The sequence below is a fragment of the Loxodonta africana genome, chromosome 3 (assembly GCF_030014295.1).
Source record: "Loxodonta africana isolate mLoxAfr1 chromosome 3, mLoxAfr1.hap2, whole genome shotgun sequence".
Taxonomy (NCBI): Eukaryota; Metazoa; Chordata; class Mammalia; order Proboscidea; family Elephantidae; genus Loxodonta; species Loxodonta africana.
Window position 1 is genome coordinate 529,751 of NC_087344.1, and position 16,561 is coordinate 546,311.

Consider the following 16,561-nt stretch of genomic DNA (forward strand, 5'->3'; position numbering starts at 1 on the left):
CACTCTGGGAGGAGTTCAAGGTATCATTTTCAACATGGTGAGGAACAATCCACAAACAAGCGCTCAACCAGCAAGAGTCCACACACGGCCTGAATCATTTATGAAGGAACCAGCTGGCTGGTGAGGCCGGGATGGCTGGAGGAAGGGGGCGGTGGGAGGAAAAACAGAAACACAGAGAGAGGCTGGGCCTGCTCTCAGAATAAAGCCCGCACAGGAGGTAGCGTCCGGGCGCACTGGGACATCTGACTTGTAAACACCAGGGCTCTAATCCTTGGTAACTGTAAGGCCAGCCCATGACCTTGGGGTGCTCCCTGGACAAGGTCAGAGTGCAGTAACGGAGGTCCTGCAGGCAGCCTCCCCAAAGATACGCCTATGTCCTAAGCCCCAGAACCTGTAAGAGCAAACTTGACTGGAAACAAGGGTCTTTGCAGAACAGATTAAGGGTCTTGAGATGAGGAGAGCTTCCTGGACTGTCCAGGTGGGCATATTACAATCATAAGAGTCCTTACGAGGGACAGAAGAGGCAGACCACATGAAGACAGAGGCGGAAAGAGGAGTGATGCGGCCACAAGCCAAGAAACACCTGAGGCCACTAGAAGCTGGAAGAGACAAGGAAGGACCCTCCCCTAAAGCCTTCAGAGGGAGCGCAACCCTGCCGACACCTTGGCTTCAGACTTCTGGCCTCGAGAACTGTGAAAGAATGAATCTCCGTTGTTTGGAGCCACTTGGCTCATGGTGCTTTGTTACTGCCGCCACAGAGGACTCTAATGTATGGTCTGTCTGATCTGTTTTGGGCTGGACACCCTGCTGGTCGGTGGACATCCCGGCCTCACCAGTGCCCACACCACTCCCCATGCCATGCCCCTGGCCACCTTCCTTTGGCCTCAGTAACCGTCCTCCTTGGTCACCTCAGTCTAGCCTTCCCTGACCCGGGCAGAGCCATCCACACCTCTGCTCCTGGCAGTAGTGTTGTTCAGTGCTGTCGAGTCGGTTCCGACTTACGGCGACCCCATGTACAACAGAACGAAACACTGCCTGGCCCTGTGCCATCCTCATAGCTGTCGTCATGCTTGAGCCCATTGTTGTAGCCATTGAGGGTTTTCCTCTTCTTCCCTGACTCTCTACTTTACCAAGCATATCGTCCTTCTCCAGGCACTGGTCCCTCCTGATTACATGTCCAAAGTATATGAGACGAAGTCTCACCATCCTTCCTTCTAAGGAGCATTCTGGCCGTACTTCTAAAACAGATTTGCTCATTCTTCTGGCAGTCTATGGTATAGTCAACATTTCTGGCTAACGCCACAATTCAAAGGCATCAATTGTTCTTTGGTCTTCCTTCTGGCAGTAGTAACAGTGGCAATTAGTGTGGATTCTGACCCGGGCAGGGGCGGGCAGGTCTTGCCGCCGGCACCCGGTATCCAGACAGATTCAGGGCCTTGTCTGAGCCAGAACAGTACCTGTGGCTCAATCCGCAGAATTCGGCCCTTTCTATGACCACTTGTGGTCCTTGTCTGTTCAGCTTCTACTCCTCAACTCCCTGGTGATCTTCATGGGGTTTGGCATTTCTTTTCTCCCATCACTGCTTCTGGCTGGCTGGCTTGTTTAAAATCTCTTTTATGTCTCAAAAGAGATAGATTTAAGACGCGCCCTACACTAATACCATCTCATTAACATAACAAAGAAAACCCACTCCCAAATGAGATTATAGCCACAGGTACAGGGGCTAGGATTAACAACACATTTTGGGGGGACACAATTCAATCCGTAACAGGCCTTGAGGCAGGGGTGTGAAGCAAGCCTCAGGTGGGACCTGCCGGGCTGTGGGGTGGACTTGGCCTTTTATTTGAGTGAGCCCAGGGAGGGCTGTGATTGGGCCGTGCTTGGAGCCTGCTGGCGTTTCCAACAACGTTAGCTGCTGCCTGGTCTCCCTTTGTCCCATGGCTTAGGCCCACCTCTGCCTCCCTCACCCCCACCTGGCAGCTCTCCAGGGCAGCTGGCCCAACCCTGGGAAGAGTCAGGAGAAAACCAAGACCAGCAGCTGGCCTTGGTGGCCCCCAGACAGGAGTGCGGGTGTGCATCCTGGAGGGAGTAAATCCAGGGAATGTGGGCCAGCTTCTAGTAAATCCACCGCCGCATTCCTGATTAGTCTGTATGGGCTTCTGATGGCCTTTGGCCTGAAGACACCGTGGCCCTGCAGCTTGTTCAGGCCAAAGGAGGGCTCCGCAGGAGGCATCGCGTGGAAATCGGCAGCCGCTCCTAATCCCGGCTGGAATCCTCTGGCACCCGGCGTGCATCAGGACTCCCAGGCTCCTGGGCCGCGTCCAGGCGCCGCCACTGCCCAAGCCCAGGCCGCTGCCAGGCCTCCAGAGAGGCGGGGCGCATCAGCCTCACCTGGATTTGCGGAACCTAAAAATGTCATTTCTTCTCCCTCTCTAGGCTGATGCCAATTAAAACCCTCTTTGGCCCTTGAGCATGGGCACACTGCGAGCAATAATCGTAATAATTTTCTCTATTTACTGAGCGTCTACTGTACCAGGAGCTGTGCCAAGCCCCTGGGGGGCATCATCTCCTGGAGGCTTCCCATGGCAGCCCTGTGAGAGGCTCCAGGTTTAGGAAGTGCTGGGGCGGTATGACCTGGCTTTGGCCACCTTGAGCCCTCTTCTGCCCGGCCTGGGCATGCTCCTCACATGGCTGTCCTTGGCTTGTCGCCCCTGTCGCCCACAACCCTGTTTAACTCTTCTTGGGATCAGCACCTGTCTAGGGCAGCTGGCCCACCCCTGGGAAGAATCACCGCCAGAACGAAGATGAGCAGCAGGCCCTAGTGGCTCCCAGACAGTTTAGGGTGTCTTCCTGCTGCTGGGATGGAGGCTCACAAGGACAAGATTCTGCGTCTCTTGTTGACTGTGCGCACCGGGCCTCGGTTTCCCCATCTGTACGGTGGGCGCCTGTCCTGTGTGCGGGGTCCTGGCCCTCAGTTTCCCTGTCTTCGCGGCCAAGGGCAGGACTGCGCACAGGCTTCACTGCTGTAGGATGAACAAAGGCCGGTCGGGGGTGATCCTAGATGCATCGTGCCCGCGGGCCCCCGAGGCCAGGTATGGAGGCAAAGCCCCGGCCCGCAGAGGTCGCGCTAAGCGGCCTCCACCTCCCCGCGCGCTGATCTAGGAGTCAGACTGAATCAGACTTCTTGGCCATACGCCCACAAGCAAGATGGAGTCAAGAAGGATTCCTGCCCGACTCCAAGATGGCAACGCACCTCCCTTTGCCCTCAAGCCCGAGGTGGGCGGCTCCTGCCCGCATGCAACATGGCGGCAGCCTGAGGGAAGCACGCTTCCCGCCGCCTGACTCGCCACGTACCCACTCTCAAGATGGCTTCTCCCGCAGAGCCACACGCCACAGGGTAGGTCACTGGCCCGGGAGCCGTCACGTGGGTCCACCTCCTTCTCTTCCCCCGCCCTCCTTCCCCCTACACCAGGGGCCGTTTCCTTCTTGGCGCTGACGGACGGCTACCTCCGCCAATAGGCGCCTACCATTCCTCTTGGCCCCACCCCCACGGGCGGCCTTCTGGCCATTCGGAGGCGTGGGCAGGGGGCCGCAGGCCTCGCCCCGCCTCCTGGCTGCGGCGGGAGCCAATGGGCAGCCCGCGCGGGGGACGTGTTCGGGCGTCTCCGCCATTTTGTGAGTCTATATCTCGGAGCCGTTGGGTCGGTTCCTGCTATTCCGGCGCCTCCACTCCGTCCCCTGCGGGTCTCCTGTGTGTGCAATGGACGGGTGAGTCGTGCTTCTCCCGCTGCCTGTCGCCCTCCTCACGCCCCGGCCTCCCTCCCGCCGCCGCCGGGCCCGCCTCCGGCCGACGATCCGCGCGCCGCGCCCGCCGCAGCCGGGCCAATGGGGGCCGGGGTCTCGGGCTGCCCGCTCTCTCCGCCCGGGCGCGCGGGAGCGGGCCTGCGGGGCGGCCGGGGCGGCGGAGGGGGCGCGGGGGGCGCAGGCTTCGGGCTGGCGGCGGCGGCGTCGCCGCCCGGCCGCCGCCCCCGCCCTTCCCCGCGGCGCCCGGCCGTTTCCGGCCCCCACGAGCCGCGTCCCGAGCGCACGCGGCGGCCCGGCGCCCCTCCCCCGCCCGGGCGCCCTTCCCGCTCCCCGTCGGGCCCGAGCGCGCGGCCTTCCGCGCTCCCGGCCGGCCCCGTCCTCGTGCGCGTCCCTTCGCGCTGCTCGTCTGGCCCTTCCCGCTTCCTGTCCGGGCGCCCGCGCGCGTGCGCGGCCCCGGGCGCTCCCGGCGGTCCTGGTGCGCGTGCGCGGCCCTCCGCCCGCCCGCCGGCCCTTCCCGCGCCCCATCCGGCCGCCTGGCCCGCGCGCCTTTCCCGCCGCGTGGACTCCGTCCTCGCGCCCCGCCCGCCCGGCCGGGCCCCGCTCGGCTTCCGTCGAGCCCGCGTGGGGCGCCGCTCGCGGCCCCGAGGCCTTTGTGGGGCGCGCCCTGCTCCCCCGGGAGCCGCAGCCGCCGCCCGCGCGTGCCGGTCGGACCGCGCTCCTGCCTGCGGCCCGGCGCCCCGCCTCGCCGGCGCCTTTGTTCCCCTCCGGGGGCGGGCGGCCCAAGGTCACGGGCCGGGCGGAAGTGCGGCCGCGGGCGGGGCTCGGGGTCCCGGTGGCCGGGCGGGGGGTCGCCGTCGGCCTGCGGGGCGCGGGCAGGGCCCCGGCCGGGGACCGTGGGGGCGAGGGGCGAGGGGCGAGGGGCGGCGTGCGCGGCGGCGGCGGCGGACAGGCGGGCCCCGGGCCGGTCGCGGGAACTCCGTGCGCTTTTGTGCCCTTAGTGTCCGTAGTTTTAGCAGGTGTGCGGAGGGGAGCTGTTCTGAGCCCGATGGAGGGTCAGGACGCGGGCAGGGTTTTGTGTTGGAGAGAAGTCAGCGTTGTGTGCAGAGTTCGGAGAGCTGTGCTTCCGTTTGCCGAAACGTTCCAGAACCCCTTAATAAATGAAGCTAAGTTTAAAAGGAATCTTAGGTTTAAGACTAGTTATTTCATCTTTTCGTGAAACGTTGGCTTCTAAGAAGGTAACAAGGTTCAAAGGTAGTCGTGGTTGTTAAGTAGCCGTTGTTCCAGTGGGGCTGATCCTGAAAGGTGTGGTTAAAATGCCTGGGTTCCATGTGTGCCCTGCCTGGGTATTAAAACGGCTGAATTAAGCTCAGCTGTCTAGAAAAATTGCCGCATGAGGTGGTCCACCTTCTGTTGGGCTCTCCCTCCCTAGAGCGTCCCCTCCCAAGCCCAGCCAGCTCTGGGTGCTCGGGTCCTGCGAGGAACTTGACAGAGCAGTCACTCTTGACAGGGCAGTCACTCGACTTTCTAGTCTTGCAGCTTATCTGACATCTAAGGGGCTGCCCTGAGGGGAGAACGTTAGGATGAGCTGGTGCCCTGCTCACGTAGAGGAGCCCCCGCCTGGTGCAGAAGCCCAGGCTGGAGAGCCTTTCTTTTGGTTTTGGGTCCTTTACAAGTCTTTTCAGGAAAGGTCATTTTTGTCAAGCATTTCCTGTACTTGAGGCCTTTCCAGGGGGCAGGAGCCATGGGTAGATGGGATGGTGGTATGCATCTCAGTCTTCAGCTGGTCTGGAAATTTTTCTCCGGCAGTAAGCTTTTTTTTAAAAAAATCCAGTTAGAAACCGGCTTGCGAGCCTTTGTTCTAATAACAAAGAGGTGAAGCCTTTGCAGTGCGCCCCGGTCTGTTAGAATGCCTAACATGGAGCTGAGCAGGTGAGCTTTGGGAGGGGAAGGGGTTCTGCTTTTTGGCTGGGATACCTGTGGGATTTTGGTGGTGGGAACTGGACCGCTTGAGGACTCGGGTAAAGGTACTGGGGCCCCTACGAGAAAAAGAAGTGGTGCAGGAGATGGGTTTGGGTTGACTCTAGGTGCGGAGACGGCTTCTCATGGCTTGGGAGGGAGAAGAAGAAGCGTGTACCCAGCCCGGAGAGGGACTGGGCTAGGAGTCTGCCGGGCTCCACAGCCAGACCACTGGGTTCCTGGTTTCGGGACGCAGGTGTCTTTTTTTGGAGTCATTGTCATGTATCCAGGACTGTAGTCACTTCTGCCTAGTGGAGCTGTGGAGGCTTGTGCACTTGTAGATCAGGAAGTGGTGGCTGGGTGAGGCAGAAGGGCAGCCATGCTTTCTTCCCATCTCTGCTGAGGCTGAGGAGAAAGTCCAGTCCCAGGGTAGAAGGTTGATGAGTAACTTGGGTTGCAGTTGGGCATGCCGCTGGTTTCGTTAATTTTCACCTTCTTCCTCGTTGGGGCCTCTGAGCAGACCTGGTTAAACGTTGACAGTCACTTTGTGGAGGGAGTCATTTCCAAACCATGTTTGTCCTGCGTTGAGAATTTTTTCAAAACATTTCGGTTTTTGTAGAAAGCAAATGATAGCACTTGGACTTCAGCTACAGCGGCTCTCCTTCCCTGGTGTTTGGGGGGCGGCAGGTTGGCCCCTGTAGAGTTGAGAGTGAATGGAGAATGGCTCACTCCCAGGCCACGCCTGCTTGCTGGAGGAGCGCCTAGAACGGGGTGGGGGGGGGGCTGCTCACCTGGCTAACATGTCTACTTTTTTCTTTTTTGCAGCATCGTCCCAGATATAGCAGTTGGTACAAAGGTAGGCATACCCATTCGCTCTCTGGGGTGCGCGTTCTGGCTTTGGCTGTACTGGTGACTGCACGGGGTCTCACTCCTAAGGCCGCACTCCTGCTCGGTTACAACCTGGTGGGGCTGCAGGGCTTTCAGCAGAAACCCTGAGCAAAATCTAGATCCGTGCCTTGTCAGGATCCAATGCTGTGACTCCTGCCATCCAGGGGATGCCGGGCCTGGGGATGGGGGTGCCTCAGTCAGCTGGGGGTGCCTGCCAAGTCTGGCTACAACCAGGCAGGTGGGATTTCAGGGGCCGGATGTGGGGAGGGGGGGCACTCTGGTGTTTGGCGATTGTTCTTGACGATGAACGTGGATGTGGCCTGACGGTGGCTGGGTCGTGCTGATACAGCTTTAAGCAGGACGGAGCTGTCTGTTCTCCAGGTTGTTTTGTTTGGAAATCCCAGCGCATTTTGCGGTAAAGGAAAGTGGATGAGCTTCAAGCTCGTTGTGTGGGGTCACAACACCCCTAGTGTTGAAGTTACAAGAACCAGCAGATAACTGGCAAGGTGGACGGGGTGGCACACGTCTGCAGGGAGGGTCAGGGGGCGGGGGACCATGCTTTGGGGGGGTGTGAGGGCAGGTGCTGGGGGTGCATCTGCCATCTCCTGATTTGGACTGTGGCTGTGAGCTCACTGCGATCTGGGGGTTGGGGAGCTCACTCCCCATCCGCTGGGGGCTTGTCCTGAGAGACGAGCCACTGGCTGCATCTAGAGCAGATGGTGGTGAGTTTTGGCCAGTGGCCACCTGCTGGCTTTGGCGTTTCCCAGGTGGCCGCCGCGTCCCCATCTTCTGCAGATAAACCTGTTTGTTGGGGGTGGGGAAGAGGCTGTGTCTCAAGGGCTTGTGGTATCTCAGGACAAAGGCAGACAGTTCTCCAGCTGGGTTGGCTCTGACCCCATTCTTGGGGAGTACTCTTGGGATGGGACGGGGCTGTGTATGGGGTTCCTGGTCACACTTGGCAGGGTGGGCCCAGGCCTGGTAAGGGGGTTAGTAGCTGCCAGGTGGGCTTGTCCTGTCACGTTTGAGTGACCAGAGGATGAGTTGCAGGGCAGGTCTGGGGGCAGGGGGCCCTCCTGACAGCAGGGCGTGGGCTGGCAGCCTGTATCCACACGTGTGCTGTCTGGCAGTAGTTTCAGAGTGAGGAGTTGGTGGTACCTCTTTCTGAGCCGTGCGGTGGGGGGAGGACAGCCTCGTGTGGGCACGGTGTTCGCTGGGCTGCAGACAGTTGTGGCCTCGCCAGGCGGTTTGCCATGGGAACAGCGATTAGGGTTTTGGGCCAGTGGCCAGGAATGCTGCTCTGAGGAAATTCCGGCCCTGCCCGGCACTCCAGTCAGAAGCGGAAGCCAGGATGCTTTTTTTAAGGTTTGCTGTTGCTGCACCTGGGGCCTCCGCCCCGACCCTGAGTGGACCAGCTCGGTGAGAGGGGGCCACAGCCTGGGGGCTCCCTGGGCCTTTCTGAGCCCGTGGGACAGCACGGGGCTGGGCAGGCTGGTACCCAGGTCTGAGGGGGAAGGGGCTCTCTCAGTTACCTAGTGAGGGAATGTTGTGGGGTTGAGACCGAGAAGTGTGCCCTTGGAGGGGAGCTGGGCCCTTTCCTCGAGGCGCCTGGTGTCGGGGGGAGGATATGCAGGTGTGAACTTGTATTCACTTCAGATACTTCACATCTTGGGCAGTCTCAGAACTCAGCTGGGAGATATTTGTTTGTGGGTGGAGTCAGATTGAGTGACCCCCAGTTCTGAGCCTTCACAGTTTGGCCCTGAGCTGGGTCAGCACACGCAGGAGTTGGCATGATGGTCCCTCAGCCTGAGAGGAAATGCTGAGTGGCCCCTGGGTGTCGCCGGTAACGGAAGTGGCTGCCCTTGGGGCTGTCAGCCCCGCTCATGGCTTTGTCCTCCACTCCCCCATGTTTAGGTTTAGGGGTCTGCCTGGTGCAATGGTCACTCCCTCCTGGCCTGCTTCAGGTCTTTAAGGACTCTGTAAATCCCCCTCAGGCTTGCTCACCCCAGGCCCTCATGACCCCAGTCTCCACGAGATGAGGGGCAGAGCAGCCAGGTTTTCACCTTGACCAGGATGGTTAGGGGCTGGATGCCCACCCACTTTTGTGTGGGATGTATCATGCCTCTGATTGGCTGGTAGTTGGCAGAGTGGAAGAAGGGTGGACGTAAGGTGTTCTTGAGGAAAGACGGTCTGAGGGAAAGGCAGTGGGGGGTGAAGCTCGGGAGGGAGGGGTGGCACTTTAAGCCGGGGCTGTGGTGAGAGGCAGGAGTGGTCCGGGGACCTGGCGGGGGGGGTGGAAGCTCAGAGCTTTCACTTATCTCCCTGTCCACCCCCCCCCCCCGTAGGTGACAAGTAGATGAGTGGGCACCAGGAGGGAGGACCTGAGGGCTTGTCGGTGGCGGGGTGGGGCACTTGGAGGGCTTTGCTGTCTCCTGAGGGGGCTCCAGGCTGCTCCGAGATTGGGGAGCTGTGGCAGCCAGCCTGAGGGGTGTGGGCTGCACATGCTGGTCCTCCGCAGGTAGCTGAGGCCCTCAGTGTGGCCTTGGAACCACTCGCTGGCTTTACAGCTTTGGATGAGGTGGTTCCATGTCTGGACAGGCACCTTGTGGGCAGGGGGTTCTCCGTGGCCCAGGACCAGGCTCCTGAAGTGGCTCAGGCAGCCAGGTGGAGGAGTGCACGGTGCTTGTGGCTTGGAGACAGGGTGGTTGTGGCAGGTGCATCCCGTTCTCAGTCACAGCATGGCCCACACCACACTCCCTGTTCTCTGGAGTGACAAAGCAGGGCAGCTCAGGTTTCCTGGAGCAGCTGGAAAATAGGACACCCGTGCAGGGTGACAAGGGGGGCTTTGTCTGCCAGTGGCCCGTGTAATGGGACGCATCCCCAATTTCGGACATGGTTGTGTTTTCTTAGGGGCAGGTGGGGGGGAGCCTTTTGGGGGGACAGAGTGGCCACTGGGGACGTGACCCAGGCACAGACATGGGAGTGATGGGTGCCCCAAAGCATGGGTTCTGACTTTCAGGTCCTCCTTACAGGGAACCCCAAGAGCCGTGTCTAGGATCTTGTGGGGCCTTGGGGCCACTGTCAGTGTGGGGTCTCAGTGTCTGGGGACAGCCTTGGGCAGGGCCGTGTGGCAGAGGGCAGGTAGGCTGAGCATGTCCGTTGTCTTCTAGCGGGGATCTGACGAGCTCTTCTCTACCTGCGTCACCAACGGGCCCTTTATCATGAGCAGCAGCTCGGCCTCTGCAGGTAACTCAATGCCTCAGCATCCCCATGTTCTGGTCTGGGCGAGTCCTCGGAGAGGGTGACGGAGGCTCTCCGGGTCTAGTAGGAGGGCGGGAGGGAAGTCAGCCCTACAAAAGTCTAACTCTCTCCAGCCAACGGGAACGACAGCAAGAAGTTCAAAGTAGACAGCAGGAGTGCCGGTGCGCCGTCCCGTGTGGTCCACATCCGCAAGCTGCCCAGTGACGTCACCGAGGGGGAGGTCATTTCCTTGGGGTTGCCCTTTGGGAAGGTCACCAACCTGCTGATGCTGAAAGGGAAGAACCAGGTACTGCCGCCCCCAGGGAGGGTTGGTCTCTGTGCGGGAGGTGGTGAGGGGCTGCCCTGTGACCCTGTCTGTCCCCAGGCCTTCATCGAGATGAACACAGAGGAGGCGGCCAACACCATGGTCAACTACTACACCTCAGTGGCGGCCGTGCTGCGAGGCCAGCCCATCTACATCCAGTTCTCCAACCACAAGGAGCTCAAGACCGACAGCTCGCCCAACCAGGCGGTGAGTCCTCGGCTCGTGGCTGGGCCGGGAACGGCGCTGTGGGACGCCTGCAGGGCTCACTTTTGTGGCTTTCTCCCACAGCGTGCCCAGGCAGCCCTGCAGGCTGTGAACTCGGTTCAGTCGGGAAGCCTGGCCCTGGCCGCCTCTGCTGCTGCCGTGGACGCTGGGATGGCGATGGCTGGCCAGAGCCCTGTGTTGCGGATCATTGTGGAGAACCTCTTCTACCCCGTGACGCTGGACGTGCTCCACCAGGTGGGCAGCTCCCCTATCCTGAGCGGGCCAGCTGCCCTGGGGACCGCGTGCGCAGTTGCCTGGCACCTGCAGGCTGGTAGCATGGCTCGCATGGCGGGGTCCTGACTCTGTTTCCTCTTTTGTCTCCAGATTTTCTCCAAGTTCGGCACAGTCCTGAAGATCATCACCTTCACCAAGAATAACCAGTTCCAGGCGCTCCTGCAGTATGCAGAGCCTGTGAGCGCCCAGCATGCCAAGCTAGTGAGTGAGCCCCACCCTGCCCGCCCACCGCTCAACCCTGGGGCCCTGGGACCTGCCTGCCACTCCCAGCACTCACTTCACCTCTCTCTCTGCAGTCTCTGGACGGACAGAACATCTACAACGCCTGCTGCACGCTGCGCATCGACTTCTCCAAGCTCACCAGCCTCAATGTCAAGTACAACAACGATAAGAGCCGTGACTACACACGCCCAGATCTGCCCTCAGGGGATAGCCAGCCGTCCCTGGACCAGACCATGGCCGCGGCCTTTGGTAAGACGCCCCCACAGGCGGCAGTGCGTGAACACTTGGACCCTGTCCGCAGGAGAGCGGCGCCCACGGGGAGGAGATGGCCACGTAGCTCAGGTTCAGTGCCCCGAGAGGCCCCCAGGGAAGCGCTCAGCCCGGCAGCCGCCCAGCCCACAGACAACCCCCCAGCACGCTGCCCAGCCTCTGGGGGCAAGCTCGGCTAGGTGGGGGCCACAGGCATGACGACTGTTTCACGGTGGAGGCCTGGGTGCAATGATTAGTGTCTTGTTTATTTCTAGGTGCACCTGGTATAATCTCAGCCTCTCCGTATGCAGGAGCTGGTTTTCCTCCCACCTTTGCCATTCCTCAAGCTGCAGGTACTCATAACCCCACGTCCGGTCTGCATGCCCACACCACCTTCCCACACCTGCTTTCTCTCGGCGGCCGCTGTGGGCTGGCCGGCATAGTTGTGAGCGCACAGGTAACGGGGCCTCCCGGGAGCGGGGCCAGTGTAGGTCAGGCAGTCAGGACGGGCCATGGAGGCTCGGTCCTACGTTGAGAGCAGTGGGCATCACAGTCTTGGGCTCTGGTCCTTTGAAGCTCTCCAGGGAGAGAGGCCGGCAGTGGGCGGAGCAAGCGTATCCTAGGCGATTAGTTCATTGGCCTGGTGACGGACCCAGCGGTTAGCCCACCACGACGGGCACCTCCACGCACGTGGCCAGCGGAGCCGTCCCGCGTGATGGGCGTGGAGGACGATTGCCACAGCGTGTGGGCAGACAGGCGGCGGCTGCTTGGTGGCCGCTGGGCTCGCAGGGCTTTTTGTTGCTGCGTTTACAGAGCAGCAGCTTTCCGTGCTGTGATGGGGCCTTGCGGTCACGTCCGAGTCCTGACGTGAGAGTGGTGGCAGGGCTTGCACTTGCCCAGTGATGCCTGCGCCCACCTTTGCATGAGAACCAGGTCTGCTCTCAGCAGAACGCTGGGCACCATGCATCACTGCCTCACTGCTCTTTCGTTTCCAGGTCTCTCTGTTCCCAATGTCCACGGCGCCCTGGCCCCTCTGGCCATTCCCTCGGCAGCGGCAGCGGCGGCTGCAGCAGGCCGGATCACCATCCCCGGCCTGGCTGGGGCAGGGAACTCTGTCCTCCTGGTCAGCAACCTCAACCCAGAGGTACGTGGGCTTCTTTCCCAGCTTTTCCCTCAATGTGAAGGGACGTTGTGCTGTCTCCGGCCTTAGCGCCATCCTGGGACAACAAGCACGGCCCCCCCCCCCGCCCCCAGTTCTGTCCTCAGTGCAGGGCCGCTTGGCCTCCACCCTCTACTCAGGCTGCACGTCCACTCTGCTTCCAGACTGCTAGTCTCCTGTTTCTTTACATCTTGATTTATGTTTTCCAATTCCATAACGTTCAGAGTTGAAATATTTTTTGTTACGTGAAGGCAGTCTAAAAATCCATGGGGAGCAAAACCTGGATGCAGTTGAAAGGCCTCTGGGGGTCTCTGCCCCGTGTTGCCAGGTGGGGTGCTGGGGCCAGGGTCCCCACATTTGATGGCGCACAGGCTGCACCCAGAGAGGTGCTTAATGTAACCTTGCTGTGAATTTTTGTCAGGATTGCCTCAGAAAACTTGAATGAGATAATAACTATTCAAAAATATTTAACTCTTGATTGATGGGATTATCATTTAATCGGCCCTTTAGACTTTCTTTATCTGTCTGACAACTCCTAGTGCTTTTTCTGAGGCGTGGGCTAGAGCAGGACTGGTCCTCCCCAGGGGCAGCTCCCTGTCTTGGGCCCATGGACAGGGTGCCCAGGGCAGACTGAAGCCGCGGTCCCCGCGAGCTCGGTTCTGGATGAGAAGGCTCATAGCGTAGTGTGAACTAACAGACTCAGCCCTCACCTCACGGCTGTGTAATTGTGTCAGAGACTTACTGTGCCACAGTCAGCAGGAGACAGGACTTCTGGGAACAGAGCTGAGAGTAAATTGGGGGGGATCTGGTGGGGGGGGGGCTTCTGTGTGAAGCATGGGCTCCGTCTGGGTTGTGGTGGGACCGGCCTTCTGGGGGCTCTGGCCAGTGCTGTCTCCTGCTCTCTGGGTTGAGAAAAGGTGCTTTTCTTACTACCTCTGTTCCGCGAGGTGAACCTGTAACTTGTAATGTGTGTATAGATCTTGACTGATGGAACACTACATTATTTTCTTATGTATTTACTGACCTGTGTTTTTTGCTACTTTTTTCTTTTCTCCCCTTCCCCTTTCCCGATTTTTTTTTCTTGCCCTGATCCGGAATTTCTTTGCCAACTGACTGCACGGTACTTCTGCTTCCTGTTGTTGCTTGAAACAAACAAAACATTAAAAAAAAAAAAAAAAAAAACCAAATTCCCCCTCCAAAACCCTGCTCTCCGGAAACCAACCTGCCCTTGAATATTAACCACCTTGACAACTCCATCATCCATCAACCATGTCGCACGCCTGCGGGGACTGCCTTCCTCGTGGTGGACGACTGCCAACCTCGCTCCCCCTGACTCTCCCTCTCCCTGTCCCTCCGCTGCCTTGCTCTGCTGTCCTCTAGAGAGTCACACCCCAAAGCCTCTTTATTCTTTTCGGTATGTTATCATTCACACTTTATTACCTTGTTTTCATTTAATTGCGGTCATTTTACACCCTACGTGTACTATGAGTTCGCAGTTGTTGGCCTTCGGCCTCGCACCGGCTGCTCGGTTTGCGTATGGCGTGCGTGCGGCTCCTGGGTGCGCGTGGTGGATGGCCCCGCATGCTCGTCCTAGGGTTACTGTGTTGGTAGCATGCTAAAGCGGCCGCTCCTTGGCAGTTTATCTCTCCTGTATTTTATTACTTTTTGGCTGAACTTAGTTTCTGTAACGTGCCCTGTGGCCGCTAGACGCAGGTTCCCCAGGGGCAGAAGGAGCGGAGCCTTGCGGGGCGTGTGGGGCTGGGGGGCTGTGGGGAGATGGGCCGCGGGCAGCGGTGCTCAGGCCTTTACTGGGTTTTTGAAGGTGTGTACGGGGACGTGCAGCGTGTGAAGGTCCTGTTCAACAAGAAGGAGAACGCTCTGGTGCAGATGGCTGACGGAAGCCAGGCCCAGCTGGGTAAGGGGCTGGTGGTTCCTGGGCACAGATGGTTGGGTGTCCTTCAGGAGCCTGGGGTGATGGGGCACGGCCCCCAGTCACGTCGTGTCCCACCCACAGCTATGAGCCACCTCAATGGGCACAAGCTGCACGGGAAGCCCGTGCGCATCACGCTGTCCAAGCACCAGAACGTGCAGCTGCCCCGTGAGGGCCAGGAGGACCAGGGCCTCACCAAGGACTACAGCAACTCGCCCCTGCATCGCTTCAAGAAACCTGGCTCCAAGAATTTCCAGAACATCTTCCCACCTTCGGCCACCCTGCATCTCTCCAACATCCCGTAAGGTGTCCCAGCCCTGCCTCACACCCCTCACCTGTCCTTTAACTGCTGTGTAGTGACCTAGCTGTCAGGGGAAGGACTCAGGTGAGGACAGTGTCGCCATGGAGTGGCAGCTCTTGGCGGCACCTCCAGAGCAGCCAGGAGCCTCCCCAGCTCCTGGTCACTGTCGACAGGAATCTTGCTCGTGGGGGTGGGGGGCGGGGTGGCCTTTAGTTTTTAGTGGTCACTTCAGACCATCACGGGTTCTCTGAGACCCTGTTGTGTAGTCTTGACCTTCTGGCCCCAGGGTCTCTGGGAGCCACGGTCCTGGCCACCTCCAGACTTGAGGGTGACATGGCAGGAAGGGTGGGCTCAGGCTTGGGCTCACAGCACCCCCCTCTGTGCTGCAGGCCTTCGATATCCGAAGATGACCTCAAGATTCTCTTCTCGAGTAATGGAGGGATGGTCAAAGGATTCAAGTTCTTCCAGTAAGTTGGCAGTGCCCACCCCCCCCCGCCTCCCCCCCCCCGCCCGGCCAGAGGTCCTGACAGCTGTGTCTTCCAGGAAGGACCGCAAGATGGCACTGATACAGATGGGCTCGGTGGAGGAGGCCATCCAGGCCCTCATTGAGCTGCACAACCACGACCTCGGGGAGAACCACCACCTGCGGGTCTCCTTCTCCAAGTCCACCATCTAGGGCCCGCACCCGCGGCAGCCTCCATCATTCCAGAGAAAAAGCCACTTTAAAACGCAGCTGAAGTGACCTTACGACCAGAGATTTTATTTTTTTAAAGAGAATCAGTTTACCTGTTTTTAAAAAAATTAAATCTAATCCACCTTCTAACCTTGCGGTGCCTGTCGCGAGTGGAGGGTCCCACGGCCGCGGCACCCGCCCTCAGGTCTCACAGCGATGCCTTCTTGAGCCTGACCTGCTGCCACTGCGGCCTTGGGGCCCGGCCAGGGCGGGTTCCAGCCACGAGTTGGCCTCCTCGTGCCTTAAAACCCTGCGGGGGGGGGCTTCCTGGCTGGTGTTGGGGGGGTGCAGGGGGGACGCAGGCTCCACGTCAATCATGTGCTGACGCCTGGGAGTCTGCAAGCGCCCCGCCAGCCCACCCACCCAATTAATCAAATGAAGTGATTTCCCCTGCCGCAGACCCCCATCAGCAAGGTGCCCCTCCGCGGCTGAGACCCGGAGGCCGCGCGGCCGGCGCCTGCGCCCCTCTTGTATGATACTTGCAGACAGCTGTGCCTAGCAATACTTCCGGTTGACCAAATATTCTACTCTTCATTTATATGCAAAAGAAATAGTTTTAAGTAACTTTTTATAGCAAGATAAAGTGTATCTAAGCTTCCTCTTCGTGGTATTATCTTGTATCCTGTCCTTTCTTTGTAACTGAGGGGCGTCACAGGCAGGTAGCCCGTTCCCCAGGAGCAGACTGGGCGGGGACTGTCCACCCGGCCAGGGTCTTTGCGGCCTTATTCCACACCTGACTCGTAATTTGCCTAGAGGTACAAGCGCGCTTACACTTCTTCAGGGTTTTTTTTTTTTTTTTTTTTCCTGTAAATCGTGGACCAAAGTTGTTCGTGTTTTCTGTTGGCCTCTAGTGCTGGGACCCGGAGGGTGGGGCGGAGGCCTTCGTCTTAACTGCTGCGCTGGCTCCACCTGTCCTTGTGCTCCGGCAGCAGCAGCGACCCCACCTCTGCCATGGGGGTCTCCCTGGACCCCAGTGTTCGCATGTACGGAGTGTGACAAGGGTGTAAATATTTTTGACTTTTTATACCTGTAAGACATGAGGGGCAACCAGCGCGGTTTTTTATGGCGACACAGATGTATATTTTGATAGCAATTACAGGCGCAGTATTGTAACCGCGGAGTGACCGCGACCACTGCACATTCCAGGACCGCCCGACGGCTGTAATGCGCGAGAACCCGATTAAACGATTTTATAACAAACTTTGTACCTTTTCTGTAGACCTATTTCTTGCTGTTCACATTGTAGAAGGCAGCTGGCC

The 16,561-nt window shown here is 59.3% G+C and overlaps 1 protein-coding gene across 2 annotated transcripts; it reads left to right on the forward strand.

Moving 5' to 3' along the window:
* Positions 1–3,648: 3,648 nt before the first annotated feature.
* PTBP1 (polypyrimidine tract binding protein 1) lies at positions 3,649–16,502 on the forward strand. Of its 2 annotated transcripts, XM_064280038.1 has the most exons (15): positions 3,649–3,768; positions 6,586–6,616; positions 9,816–9,891; positions 10,020–10,192; positions 10,271–10,417; positions 10,499–10,669; positions 10,799–10,909; positions 11,005–11,179; positions 11,455–11,532; positions 12,175–12,323; positions 13,719–13,752; positions 14,161–14,253; positions 14,353–14,569; positions 14,959–15,036; positions 15,113–16,502. In XM_064280038.1, exons 1-15 carry the CDS (start codon positions 3,761–3,763, stop codon positions 15,243–15,245), a joined length of 1,674 nt encoding a protein of 557 aa, XP_064136108.1. In that variant the 5' UTR covers positions 3,649–3,760; the 3' UTR covers positions 15,246–16,502. The 2 variants fall into 2 exon arrangements, with proteins under 2 accessions (XP_064136108.1, XP_064136109.1); XM_064280039.1 differs by lacking the exon at positions 11,455–11,532.
* Positions 16,503–16,561: the final 59 nt, after the last annotated feature.